This window comes from Egretta garzetta, unplaced genomic scaffold (genome assembly GCF_000687185.1).
Source record: "Egretta garzetta isolate BGI_Z169 unplaced genomic scaffold, ASM68718v1 scaffold166, whole genome shotgun sequence".
Taxonomy (NCBI): domain Eukaryota; kingdom Metazoa; phylum Chordata; class Aves; order Pelecaniformes; family Ardeidae; genus Egretta; species Egretta garzetta.
Window position 1 is genome coordinate 724823 of NW_009260133.1, and position 14674 is coordinate 739496.

The 14674-nt window shown below is 35.4% G+C and overlaps 1 protein-coding gene across 2 annotated transcripts in view; it reads right to left on the reverse strand.

Annotated features, from left to right (window-relative positions):
* The window catches only part of SYT14 (synaptotagmin 14), a 59165-nt gene that overhangs the window by 43386 nt on the left and 1105 nt on the right, over positions 1–14674 (reverse strand). For both annotated transcript variants that reach the window (XM_009641583.2, XM_009641582.2), the window contains exon 2: positions 8935–9153. In XM_009641583.2, the coding sequence (XP_009639878.1) occupies positions 8935–9153 (219 nt within the window). The remainder of the gene's footprint in view (positions 1–8934; positions 9154–14674) is intronic.

The window sequence follows — 14674 nt, forward strand, 5'->3', positions numbered from 1 at the left end:
CTAAAGGGGGCCTATAGGAAAGATGGGGAAAATCTTTTTAGTAGGGCCAGCTGTGACAGGACAAGGGGTAATGGGTTTAAACTAAACCAGGGTAGGTTTAGACTAGATATAAGGAAGAAATTCTTTACAATGAGGGTGGTGAAACACTGGAACAGGTTGCCCAGAGAGGTAGTGGAGGCTCCATCCCTGGAAACATTCAAGACCAGGTTGGACGGGGCTCTGAGCAACCTGATCTAGTTAGTGGTGTCCCTGCTCCTGCAGGGGGGTTAGACTAGATGACCTCTAGGGGTCCCTTCCAACCCAAAACATTCTATGATTCTATGATTCAATGTGTACTCTCAGAATCAGCAAAAACATTAGGTTCATCAAGGAAGTGATCTTTTTTGCTGATATAGTATTACCCCTTGTGTTTATATCACAAATGAGTTCTACATTTTATTAATGTGGAACATCTACATCAAATACAATGCCACAAGTAACTATTGCAGCCACAAGTATATACACAAACTTTTCCAAGTTAATGACAGAACTTGATCCTTTCATAAAACCAAGGTTCAGATAGACGAGACACTTATTAAAATAATAAGTTTACAATAAAATGGAAACTTTCCTGTAATTATTAATGTATGATTTACATCACTTCAGAGACATCACATTGCTAAGGGTGACTTTCTTCAAAGCCTTCACATCAATGCAAAGGGTATCTCTTCAAAGACTTTAAAATGCTGGCAGGAGGAACCTAATTTGTGAGATTGCTTTGCTCACTTGTGCATATCAGGAAAAAAAAAAAGCCCTTTCCCATTGGAGGACAGTTCTTCCTCCTCTTTGGAGTTGGTCTAGCTAGAAAAGGAATTTTTCTGTTGAGAATCTTATAATCACCAACTTTGAGTTTTGTTACTCATTTTCTCTCAGCAGTAGATGACATGCATGCTTTAATATCATCTTCTTTCAGCATCTCTGCTGCTAATCACAGGGTAAATCAATGATTTCAGAGTTATTCAAATTCATTCTACCAAGCACTTTCACGTTTTTCCTTTGGTTGACAAGATATTTATTGTGCACAAGTTTGATATCATCTATCTGGGTTTTCAACTCGGAAGTTCTCAGTGTAATTCCATTCTCTTCCAAATTGTGCTTAAACTCAAACACAGATCATCTTTGCATTTAAATCCCATGTTTACGTCTTGCCACCTCCGTAATATTGCTCAAGAAAATGACAAGAAAAGTACTAATTACACATGTACTTTCTACCCCTATCTGTGAATTTTGTCCATTCCAGGTCTCCAGACACTGTAAACACTATGCTTGTCTGGCATTCATGCAGGTAAAGAACCATAACCACAACATAATCATAGCCTAATACATTAATTACTTACATGAAAAGTTTCTTGCTATCAGGAACTTTTCAAAAGACAAAGGATAATGCTTTATTGGGAAGAAAAAAAGATCTAAACTCTGTAAAACTGAACAAAAGACAGAGCAAAGGTTAATCTTCAAATCACCTCAGTCTCTGCAGTGCCCAGTTGACTATATTTTTGGGAAACATGCATCAGAATTTCAAATGGAAATTATGTAATTGTCTTCCACTGTTATAGAAGAATAATAGGACTGTCATAATGCACTAAGAACCTACTTAAGCAATGCAAATCAAGTCAGCTCTGGACAGTATTCTGCAGATGCTTGAATTGGAAAAATATCTTTTGTACTACACAGAACTATCCCTACAACATTCCTTTGATATAGCTATGGATTGAACTGCCACGCTCCCCAGAGGCTTCAAAACCACAAGAAATCATCTTTCTCCAATTTTTAAGGGCTTGGAACACCATTAAATAGGAGACAGACACACATAATCAGGGATCAGAACTCTGTATCATTAGTATTGCATCACTGCACTTTCTCCTGTACTACACAAAGATTTTAAGTTACTCTTACAATAAGTGTCAAGTGTAGCTGCCCACATAGCAGAAAACAAGCATAAGGAAGATGAATCAACCAAAGAAATACTATAATTAAATAACCTCCTTTTACTCTCCCACAAATCTCTAATAAGTGCATCAAGAATGATATTGATTGATAGTACACTATCAGCTGAGGTACACAAGTATGAATATTTGTAATATCTCATAGCTGCAACATGACTCAGACTTCAAAATACATTGGGATTCAAAATACATTTGGGAAACACTGCTCTGAAGATTACTTAAGACTTGTCTTAAGTAACTTTACTGAAGACCCTTTCAAAGTATCTTGATGAACGTACTTATTTGAAGCCCTAGGTCTATCCAAAGCTGCAGGCCAAAAAGTATTTTCTTCCAATAGGTATTATACCAGAGAAATCTCATAGGTAATGTGATAAGACATATCAGAGAAAAATGGGTGGCCTGAATATTCTTTCCATTGCATTCCTAATTAATTTCTTTAAAGCACATTAGAGGAAAAAGAGAAATAACTATTTAAGTTATGATCTGGTGTCCAACTAAGCTTTCAGTCTTCCAGTCTGAATACTAGTTCATCATTCTTATTTCATGTAAGCCATCTTCTTTGTCTGTAATTCTTAGCACCTGAAACGTACAGATAGACAGGCCAATTCTGAGAGAACTTTGTGGCCTTATTTTGCTGAACATGATACTACCATATTGAGACCCTCACTCCATAATTTCAAAACAGTAAGTCCTCATTCACACTTGGCTTGAATACAGATCTCCTTATATGCAAAGAATAACGATAGAAACTAAACTGGAAAAAAATATGATTATCATGGGATTCACTGAGGGATCCATTCTTCCTCCCTCAGCCTGTCCAGTGGCTTTCACCCTAGCTTGACAACACTGAAGCAGCGGGATCCTGCTCTATGGAAAGTATTTACTGAGGAAGACTCCCCCAGACTGCTTTAACAAACGGGGGAGATTCACCTGTATACCATATTTGAGGTGCTTATGAAAGAGCTTTTGGTGTTTACGTTGGGAAGGTACTGAAAGAAAATCTCTATATATACTTCAAGTAGTTCAGTGAAGAGACTTTTCCCAAGTCATGAAAGCTAACAAGAGATAAAGAAAAGGCAAAAAACTGCATAAAGAATCAGATCCAAGAGATTCCAGAAGAACAGTCGCCTTCACGTGCGAAGATTGACACTGAGGAGCAAGGCAAACATATGTCCAACAGACACATCAACATAAAGTGCCGAAAGCCTAGAGGAGAATAAAAGTGGAGAAGATAAACTACAAAAATAACATCATAGTCTACCTTCACAATATGGAAAAGATGGATAAAATCCAGTAGCATATGCCTGCTAGAGCAGCAGATTCTCATTTAAAAGAACTTATGTTTTCTCACTGCAGTCTTTTAGTGCTTCCATATGTTTCCAAAAAACCTTGTGAAATGTAAGGCACTTGGGCCAATCTCAGAACAGCCTCTGAACAAACATGTCTTCAGCCGTCGGGCTTTATCAACTGAGAAGTTCGAAAAAGACTTTAAAATAGGCTGGAGATGGAACCTGTGGTTATACTGAGCTGATAAACCATAGCTAAATAAAGTACACCTAAGTACAGTAAGTAAGCAAGTAAGCTTACTACTTTTTCCATCATGCTGTCACTTTGCCTCAGAATTGGTATCAATTCCCCTTGCTTGCTTGGTAATCTGGAACTTTACACTGCTGTTAAAGAGGTGATTTGGGCAAGACATGCTTTTAAGAACATCACAAATTAAATATAAAAAACCAGAATGTTTTCTTTCCCTCTTCTACCTTTCTCATCTCAAGGGATTCAGAGAATCTTGATTTCAAAAGCAAAGAAGAACTTCAAAAGCAAAGAAGAACATGCAGCTTTTGACATCTGCCTGCAAAACTCTAATTTCAATACATTGACCCTAACATTTCTTAGTTTTAAAACTTCCATTTTTAGGAATTTAAGGGACTGCTTCCTTAAAGAAAATATATTGTACTTCCCAAGAACCTTACAGATATGACAAAGACACAACAACTTGCCTGTATAACGCTTGAGTTTTTAAAGTTCAGGAAGTAGCCACTACAGGAGACTAAAAGGCTTATTTAATGTCATATTGTACTTCTTTTTGAAATTGAAGTTATTAAGAAAGCATGGTCCATTTAGGATCACAACCAATACAGATACTAAAAAATAATTCCAATTACCAAAGACAATGAATAATGCCAATTTTAAAATTTAAAGTTTGTACGCTTCCTTATTTAGATCACTATTTCAATTCATAGTCTCCCTGTTATCAGAAACATCATGTGGTGTTATTTCTGCTTTTTTTTGTGGGTTTTTTTTCCCTTATTTGTGTTCTTTACTTTCTGAAACAGATGTGTAATATCATAGCCTATATTAATCCCTCTTCCAAAATATTACAAATAATTGGAGCAGATAAAGGCAATTCTATATATTCAACAGGGTAATAAGAGCATTTGAAAAGGTAGGGAATAATACAAGAAGTAGGATGCACAGGAAAAGGAAGTTATATCAGGATATGTATCAGGGAAAAGGGGAAAAGGTCACTTCAGTAAGTACACATACTTAACTGGATAGCATGAGAAAGAGCACAAAGAATATTATTGGCAAAAATAAAATTTCAAACTTTGAGCTGACTCCATTACGCCTTAGGACCACACATAGGTATCAAGAAATACTGTAGTTATATTGGTTTCTCTTTTCTGTGATTAACAGTTTTGAGTCATTTGTGCAAGAGTTGGAAATTTCAGGTGTAAACCTATCTTCTGTACCATTTTACTTTGCCATCTGTACCATTTACTTTGCCATTCTGCATCATTTTACTTTTGATGATGACATTTGTCATCATCTTGAATTTCTAATGAACTAGATTTTCCTTTAGACGTACTCTGGAATTAAGCCTGTCCATGAGGAGCTCATTGCAAAAGTTACATATTTAGAAATTCTTCCATTTAAGCACAATATTATTTCTTTTTTCATTTAAAATATGTAACTCATCAAAGTCTAAGCACATCAAATATGCTATACAAATATATAAAGTGTATCAGACACTGGTCATAAGCAGGTATGTGTGAACCAAAATTTAAAAACCTAAATTTTATAGAACAAACTGAAGTGCTATTACAACATTCCATCATTCCATCATCAAAACACACCAATAAGGCTAACAGAATATGTTGCTTCCTTCATTTAACTATTAAAAACATTATACGAAATTGCATGTCAGTTCTACATAAATATGCTGAAAAGAAAGATTAATATGGCCATCTAGAGGAGAAAAGAATGATGTGAAAACATGCCACACACATTTTCAGGCTTCAGAATAAAACATTTTTAGAGGCATGCAGCCAGAAAATAATATAGTAAACTAATTATGTAATTGATCATAAGTGAACCTTAAAATAATATGATCAGAAATTTTGATGGTCTTAGTAATGCAAACATATTAATATTATACATGTTTTTAGCAATGCAAGCAAAGCTTACAGGATGTATTAATAAAGAAAAGATTATATTTTTGTCTTGTGCAATTTTGTGTGCACAGTTACATGCAGACACATCTAAACAAACAAATTTTAAAAGTGAAGATTAGAGTGCAGCGTAAACAGTTATTAGTAAAACTGTTTATTGACTCCTTTGAAAACACACAGCATGCTGTTGCAAGACACAACATGTGATAGAGATTAACTGCTGAAGAGAAAATAACACAGAATTTTCTGAAAATGAAATATCATTTTAATTGCTCATATTACTCTACCTCTGATGGAATTTTTAATGGTATCATCAGACGCTGGTTTACTGTCAGTGAGCAGGGAGGAAACAGTGATGAGACAAAAATGAATTCTCTCCTCTCATCACTCTAACACTATCAAGCCCTGCTCAACATACGGACTGAGTGGTGCCTTAAGCTGGAAGTACAGCTGAGATGTTTAAATCTTAGAAGTAGAAATGATAAAGTACATATGAGGAAACAGAAGCACAAAGTCAAATATATTGACAATTGTTTCTCATATTAAATAAAGTACATAAGAACGCATTGCTTGCTCCCCCTCCACTACAAAGAATCAATAAATGGTTCTATCATTTCTCTTTACACTTACAAAAATAATTCAACAGTCAAAAAACAATTGTTAATGAAAAATTTCAGGATTTCTATGGCATCAAGTCTTCTACAGATTTATTTTTCAGGTTTAAGGAACAGTAAAGCTTTGAGGTTTCTTTAAATTACACTGAAGCATCTAGAATGCTGATAGTCTCCACTTGGAATCAGATTTTTAACCTCCTCTGTTCAGTGAACTGTTTCTGTGAACACATATGAACTGTTTGGTAGTGATAGCGAGTCTCTCACTTATTTTTGACTGCAGGCTTTCTTCATATGGTTTCCACCTTCTCTTTTCACCAAAGTTCTAGGCTGGACAGCTTTCCCTCTGTAATGATCCTAACATAACAAGGCATACTCTCTCTTTTCCTCTATTCAAACACATTTTTATCACTGTACAGAGATTCTTTTATGTTTGAAATAATTTAGGAAAAACATAAAAAGTAGTAACACTAATTATTCTAGTGTGCCACCTTCAGGTCACTGAAAAGTGAAAAATACTGGGTTCTTGATCTGTTGCCATATCCAACGCTACAAAACTCTTTAATACTATTGAACATAATTTTGTTGAGATTAATGGATTACAAAAATGAGACAAAATCACTCTAATTTGCAAGCATTTTGCAGAAAATTGCAGAAAGATTGCAGGCTATCAAATAAATAACACTGCTGATTCTCCACTCTTTGTAAAATATGGGAAGAGAATGTTCTCACAGGCAGCAGCAAAAGCAAAATACTGACAGTATTAAAGCTTTTCTGCAAGAAGTATGTGGTTACAAACTTACAGCTTTCTAAGTTAGAAAGTTTTGATAGTTTTTGCTTTAAATTTTTTTTTCCAAACCCTGAATGTTCTTTCACTATAATAAATTCAATTTGCATAGTAATTTTAGAGTGAATATATGTGTGCATATATATAAATGGTTTTTACGTCCAGCCAGCTTCCTGAATGGAAGGAATGTTGAGAAGGGATAGCAGCTGGTGACAGGTATCTTTAGCAATAGATGAAAAAATGGAAAAGGAGGAGGGCAAAACATTTGTAACTTTCTTGATGCCATACTCGGACTCGCCAACAGGGTTGTTTTGTCTTGGATTCTAAACATGATATAGATTTCCAGACTGGAGTTCTCATTCCCCAGAAGAGGATGAAAGTCAGTGACTATAAATTTTTATGGTCTGAGAGGATGTAAGACAATTATTAAAAAAAAAAAACAAACCCCAAAAATGGATACAGGCTAAAAAAAAGCTTTTGGGGCTTAAGTCTTACAAAGCCAAAGTAAAAAGCTCAGATGAACTGAGAACTTTTCACTGAGAAGATAGCTAGGTAGGATAAAAAAATCTGAACTGTAAAATAAAAAAGGAATGTCACATGTTCCTACCAACATGAATTATTCTACGATTATTTCAACAAGCAGCCTCAATAGTTTGAGAAAAGACAAATACATCATTCTCAGTATCTGAAAGTAGTCGTGTTTTATAATTTGTATCTGGTATTATTTGCTCATAAATACAATTGAGTTTTCCATCTCCTGTTAATATACAACACCATTCTTTCCCAACGGTGACATGAGCCATACAAAAATTCAGCATCTTATCTTTCATATTTCCCCCACCAACGCTGTTGATAGACCTCAGTAGATATTAAAAACGAACATAATACTTTTACTGTCCCGCTTTCTTGTTGTCCTTCTCCATCACAGTGTCCAAGGATCGATTCTTACCACCTGATCTCACCTCTGCATCTCTTCCCTGTCTGCTGGAACTCAGGCTCCTAGCCTCCCTACAATTTAGCAGCAAAGGAAAGAACCAAAATTTCCGATGATCAGAAAATAATCCTCTTATTCTGTAACTCACTTCAGTTATGGCTTTCATGTCCTTTGTGTCTTAACTTGGAATCATGAATGAGCATGCACTAATTCCACATTTCAGTGGCAAACAGACTTTTAGGTTATCGAAGTACATCATATAAAATTTAAATTTTTTTCAAGCATTTCTGGACTGTATAGAACATTTAAGGACAGACATCTTTTGATTACATGTACCCATTTTTTATTAGAAAATATCAATCTCTAAAAAACCTTTGCATTTTAGCATATTAAGGAAGACCAACAAATATCTTAATACAGCACAGCAACTATATTAGAATCTGACTTTTATGTAACTTCAACCAAAGTGCACTTTTCATGCTAGAAAACGGTTATGGACACAGTTCTCACATACAGCTATTTTCAAGCACAAAAAGCATATTGACAAAATATTGACAGCAGAATTCTCAGCCTCTATATCAGGTTGTCACCCTAACTTAAAGTCAAGAAATATATACCACAAAAGAAGACATCTATTGTTTACATCCAACTTTTAACTCCATGGAAAAATTACATTAACCTAATCTTTATAGTAATTTTGGTGATTTCAGGATAAGAAAAGATACAGAACATTCCAGTAACGCACACTGCAATGACCATATGCACCATAACAAATAACCAATTTCATTTTACTTTGCTCTTATAACAGCTTATCAATAGAGGAATAGCAGGTCTTCTTTGTATTTATAATACCACAGAATTCATCAAGAGTTGCCATGTTTCCTTCCTAAATAAAAAGTTTAAATTCCCCCCAAAATAAAATGACTCATGATAAAATTGTATGGATCTTAATATAACAAAAATATCATATCATTTGCAGTATTTCCAGAAGAATGGGCACAAGACTGTGCCTTTTTTTTTGAGCATGCACAAATGTACAAGGTATCTGGATATTCCTTGTAGCCATTGACTATTTGCAAGTCAAGCTGTCCTCTTCTAGGACTTACTTATCCAGAACATAATTCTGAAATTTGAAATAAAAGGAATGCTTTTAAATCACTCTTACCTTCATCTATTGAGGCTTCACTACTGTATCCATCATATTCAGCAGACAGGGGACTATATTTTTGTCTGGTTTCCCATATATAGTTTTTTTGCTGTCTGCCATCCACCACTGGCAGCCTGGAACTCTGGGTTCTAGACAAGGCCTCATGATATTTACCCAGTGCTTCATCTTCACTCTCAGATGATGAACCATGCTGGTCTTTACTCATATAAGAGTTGTCTGTTTGAATAAAATAAAGCAAATCGACTACAGCTCAAAATAGAATACAAGAAAATAACCATAAGAGGTTATCACTGAAGGTATTTAAGCCATTTCAATTAAAATTTCTGTATAAAAATATCATCCTGTTGTAATTATAAGTATTATGTGATTTTGTAATTGGTGAGAGCTATTTTTATTTTCTAGAAAAACTGAAAGATCATTAAGCCCCAACAAAACATTCTAAAACTTATTCAACAGAAAATCGATCCATTTATGTAAGGCAGCACACACTGAAGTTCCTGAAACCCTTAATTAAGTAAGAAAATGCTCAAAATAATTTATGTAAAGTAAATCCAACACTGCTGCAATATTACATTCGGATATCTAACATATCCAAAAGGCAGCTCCTGATCCTCCATTCCCAGATGAGTTTTTGCTGTGAGCATGCAGTATAATGTAGAAATTAAACTGATTTACAAAGAGAAGCCTACAACAAAATCGTCTTAGGATATTTATGTCAGTGGTGCTTAAACTCACAATAACAAATGGGAAAAAGCTAGTGAAAGATGTTTGCATGCACAATTTTGTTTAACTTGGAATAAACAGCCCCTTGTTCAATAACTGAAATTAATGCAGATTCTCATTGCAAACATCTGGCAACAGCAAAAATTGCACAGAACTATCTAGTTAATTCTTTTATACCAGTTCCTCTATAATGCCCACTCCTGTGACCAACTTTTCCCAACTGCATCTCAAGTATGACTTCCTCCCACAAATCAAAGATTAGCTGCATTTTTATGTAAAAGGAAAGCTTTCCCCCCCCTTTTTCCAAAGCTCACATGGATTTTGTCCAAACTTAACATGCCATGCAGAGATTCTGTAGATCTCAAACTCTAATAGGCATTAAAAGAATTCATGTAAAGTCAATAAAGGTCAGCATTACCACTACTCTGTGAGTGAGCCTATAGTATATGATTTGCCAATGAATTTCCATTAGAGCAGAGTCTGAGGTGCCCAATAACACTGTTTTTCAGCTCCTGATTCTGCCTGCAAGGGAATATTGTTGAACACGCTATCCAGCCATGCTCAACTGCTTCTCCCCTCCCTGCTTTTATGCCCTCCTCCTAGTCCCTGTCCTAGCTCTAGTTCTGCATTTCCACTCCCATGTCTTTGTGCCCAGCCAGTCTCACTCCTCTGGCCTGGGTATTCTGACTAAAAGAGGGATTCAACTTACTTTAATTTTAAATGGCTGAATTTTGGGTAACTCAAATTATGCCAGCCATCTAGGCTGCTTTCATAGACAAGCGTTTGCCTCTTCCTACTACACAGGTCCTTCCTTCCCACTTTTAGGTAAGCCTCTAGAGTAGATGAGTAAAATCACTTCCCATAGAAGTGATTCCCTGGTACTCATACAGAAAAGTCTATGCTACAAGTTTAGGTAAGACATCTTTTGCAAAGTTACATTTATATGAGTAGAATCTTATCCTAAGTTCCTGTCTCCCGGCTCCATACTCCAGGTTCCTGCTCCAAGCACCCAGTTTTGGTCTCATGGGGATTTCCTCTTTATTGTCCTTGGCTAGTCAATGCCAAATTCTCTTTACTTGCACCTAACCAACTACTTATGTAACCTTAGTCTTTCACCCTTAGTCTCTCCATCTTCACGTAATATTATCAGGCCTCTCCACAGCTGTCACCCATCCTACTTCATATCCCAGTCTATCACTTGCATCACGTCACATTTGTTCAGGAAGTTAAGTCATGCTTATTTTCAATTCTTCCATTCAAACTTCCAGTGTCCTTCAGTAACCGTAAGTATCAAAAGCAGGATAAAACCTGCTCTGTTCTTCAACCCCTACAGTGAAGCATATGAGTGCAAATGGGATGGTCAGTGAATTTAACAAGCAAATTATAAGAACTGTTTGCTATGCCTTTTCCAAAGGAAAATTTTCCAATTATTTGTAACTTGGTCAAGCTTACATGTTTTTTTCATGGAAGAACATGGGCATCTCTGACATGGGAAAAGTGCTCTCCCACATTTCAAATATGTACTCCAATATACAAAGGTGACAAAGCATCTTAGTGAAGCGGATATGAAATCTACTTATTTTTTGCACAGATAACCAGCATGTTTTCCTCATACTCTATTCCTGGAAACAGCTAAAGATTTTAAACTATAGCTTAAAAAAAAAAAATCTCAGACAGAAAGCATGCCAAATTTAATCCCAAATATTTCAAATTTGTCACACAGTTATAAGCAACTGAAAATAAGGTCTTGAAAAGGAAAATGTCAGAAAACCTTAACTGCAGATGGTGCTATCAGTTCTACGTGCAATGTGTACATAAATCTTAATTTAGTATTTATAGGAAAACTGGTGCCTTATAAGACTGCTAATGAGCAACTACATCTTTCAACTCCAGGCTATCAATTTTAATTCAAGTCTGACAGATACAGTTCTTCCCATTGTATGGATGGCTATAAGCAAGTTCAATTTCACTGATCACTTGTTGAGAATATCACAGCAAGCAAGATACATTCTGGCTAGCAGACTCACTACAAAAGGCTGCCCAGAAAACAGAGCCTCCTTTGCTGGTACACTGAGTAAAATTTTGTATCTCACATGGCCCTCAACAGGTTGAAACCTGCCACCTAGGAAATTTCTACAGATTTCTACAACTATAATTAAAGCAGGGCATACCAGGACTAACATATAGAGACAGACTTCAGTATTAGATGCATCATTTATCATTACAAGAAATGTATTTACAATATGAAATTAGGTTCATTAATCAGTCTGCATGAAGTATAAAGATAGAAGAGTACAAAACATGGTAGCAACACGTTTGAAAGAAGTGCTGAAAGTTATGCCTCTAATCATACACTATGTTTGTAAGCATCCAGAAGTTCTCAGTGATACCAGATTATTTTTTCTCCAGTTCCTAACATGAAAGAAAAAGAATGAGGATGTATACTATTATGACAAGTCATGAAACAAGACTTCTTCAGAGGACTTAAAAACCTCATTAAAGTTAAAACACAAACTATCCATGCAAACATTTTTAAAATTAACAATACAGACCTCTTTCATTTTCTTGGGAAATAATAGCTTCCTGCACATTAAAAAAAATGCTCAGGGTTTTATGCCTCTCCTTGCCACTTCTCTTTTGATTTTTATATGTTAGTTGGAAACTTGCCTAAGAGAATTCATGTTCTTATTAAAAACTTCCCTTTATTTGGCTAACACAGGTCACGTTGAAAGCTATTCATATGGGACCTAAAATGCCATTTTTGACAGAGAATATACTTTACAAATACTGTATTACATGAATAAATAACAGATAAGATCATAGTTTACCATACAAACATAGAAACCACGCCCTAAACCAAATTAAAAAAAACCAAACCAAAACAAAAAACAAACCCCAAAATTAATAACTGAAATTTTCAGATAAGGGAAAACATGCACACTGGGAAAAAAACCCCACAACTGTTTTCTATTACAAAATCATTCATTTTTCTACAGAAACAGCATTTCCAGAAAAGCCTGTGTTGCTTTCTAGAAATTCACGACGCAGCCTGCAAAACAATTGTGTAAAAATGCAAGGTTTTACTTCTTACTCACAAACTATTACTGCAATCTCATTGTCATACTGTTTAAGACTGGATGTTGAAGATGGCACACGCAGCATCCGTATCAACAATACATAGGTTTTCATTGCAAGACTACAAATTTAAGACAAGCCTCATTCAGTTCTTTCTATACTTAAAATCACTTAATTGCCACTTGTCATTGAGTTTTGTGTCTTGAAATTACTATCTTATATATCCCAGAAACACATTCTGAAGAACTACTATAATGTAAATGTAACATAAGTTATTTTTTTCTTTAGTATCTTTATCATCACATTTTATGCAATGTTTTTAAAATACACAAAATAAAAACCACTTTCACAGAACAAGTGTTAATTTCCAGTATTAATTAATTCATAGTTTTCAACAGAAACTACACAAGGCACTGCAGAGAAGGCAAGAAAACCTGTATATAGAAAAAGTTAGAACACAGGAAAGGCATTTATTAATTGGTTCCTTTCAGTAATACTTTAAAAAGTAGTTAACTTCCAAGAAATACCAACATAATTAGAGAATGAAGCACTGACAACACAGACCTACTTTCATCCACAGGCAACGCTATTATTAAATGTGTAAATTAGGTGAAAAAAGTAGGAAGTATTGTAAGTTTCAGGAAAGGCTGAAGAACGCAGTTTGCTGATGGATTCCTCACCTTTTCCTGCTGTCTTCTTATTACATAGCTCTCTTGACTTCTTTTCTGATTTCTTTGAGTTTTTCTTTTTATCCGCTTTTGCAATCGTAGTTGACACATTGTCTTCATCCTTTGATATGAATTTTCCTTTTCTGTCACAAAAGGCTTCAGATTTCTTTTCTTTGATTTCCTTAATGCAATTGGGATGGTCATTGTGTGTCTTCAAGCTCGTGTCTGATAATTTTTGGTTCTCTACTTCAACAAGTTTTGTTTCTGAATCTTGGGGAACCTTCATACTGTACACTTCTTCGGAGTCCTTCAGATCAACTCCAGGTGATCGTGGTTTGATTTTTCTATGCAAGTGATTCTTAGAATTATCTGATACTGCACGTAGACAATTATCTTGTTCCTCAATAGATTGCTCCACTGTAAATTTATTACTTTTCAGGTTACTATCCTTCAAGAACTTATCATTTACAAAACACGCATTTCCTCCTACTGCTTCCCTTTTAAAAAGTCCTCCCACATTCTTCAAATCCTGAGGTACTTCTGTGTCACTTAAATGATTATTACTATCTCTGCCTTTTAACTGGCACTGGTTTTTGTCCACAACGTGGTCAGATACTCCATCTTGACTTGTATCTTTTTTTACATCTAATGAATTAGAATAATGAGTCTCTGTATGTTCTGCAGTATCTCTCTTCATTTTCATATTAATTTCCTGAAAACGAGTTAATGATGGTCTATGCTCCTCTCTCTCCTGCACAGGTTTATCATTCTGTATTTTGGAGCTCTCATCTTCCGCACGAAAGCCATTTATCATGCTTGTTACTTGTTCTGTTACTGAATCAGCTACACTGTAGCCAACTTCTCCAACAGCACTGGTCAGATCATCCACAGCACTGCTAAGCGTGTCAACCAGAGAAGACACTGAGGGGAGGCTCAGGTTCTGGTGGAGGTTTCTGAAAAACGCCATTTGTCCAACCTATTCAGCAACAACTTTTAATTCAGAAAGATCCTCCGTTTCACAAACAGATCAACTCCATTTCTCCAAGTGCAATTTCAGGGCTATTTGCTTTTGCTATCTCAAACTCAATAGATTTACCAGGGGAAGTTGCAGCTTTGCTCTTTCCATTCAATAGGCATTGAAAATAATAAGAAAGCAGCTAAGCAAATATCTTGAAATGAAGCCACAATCAACCAGCAAAACCATAGTCTTTCATCAACTGCAGCATCAACTAGCCATAATAAAATTCATTATTTTCAAAAATAAGGCAACT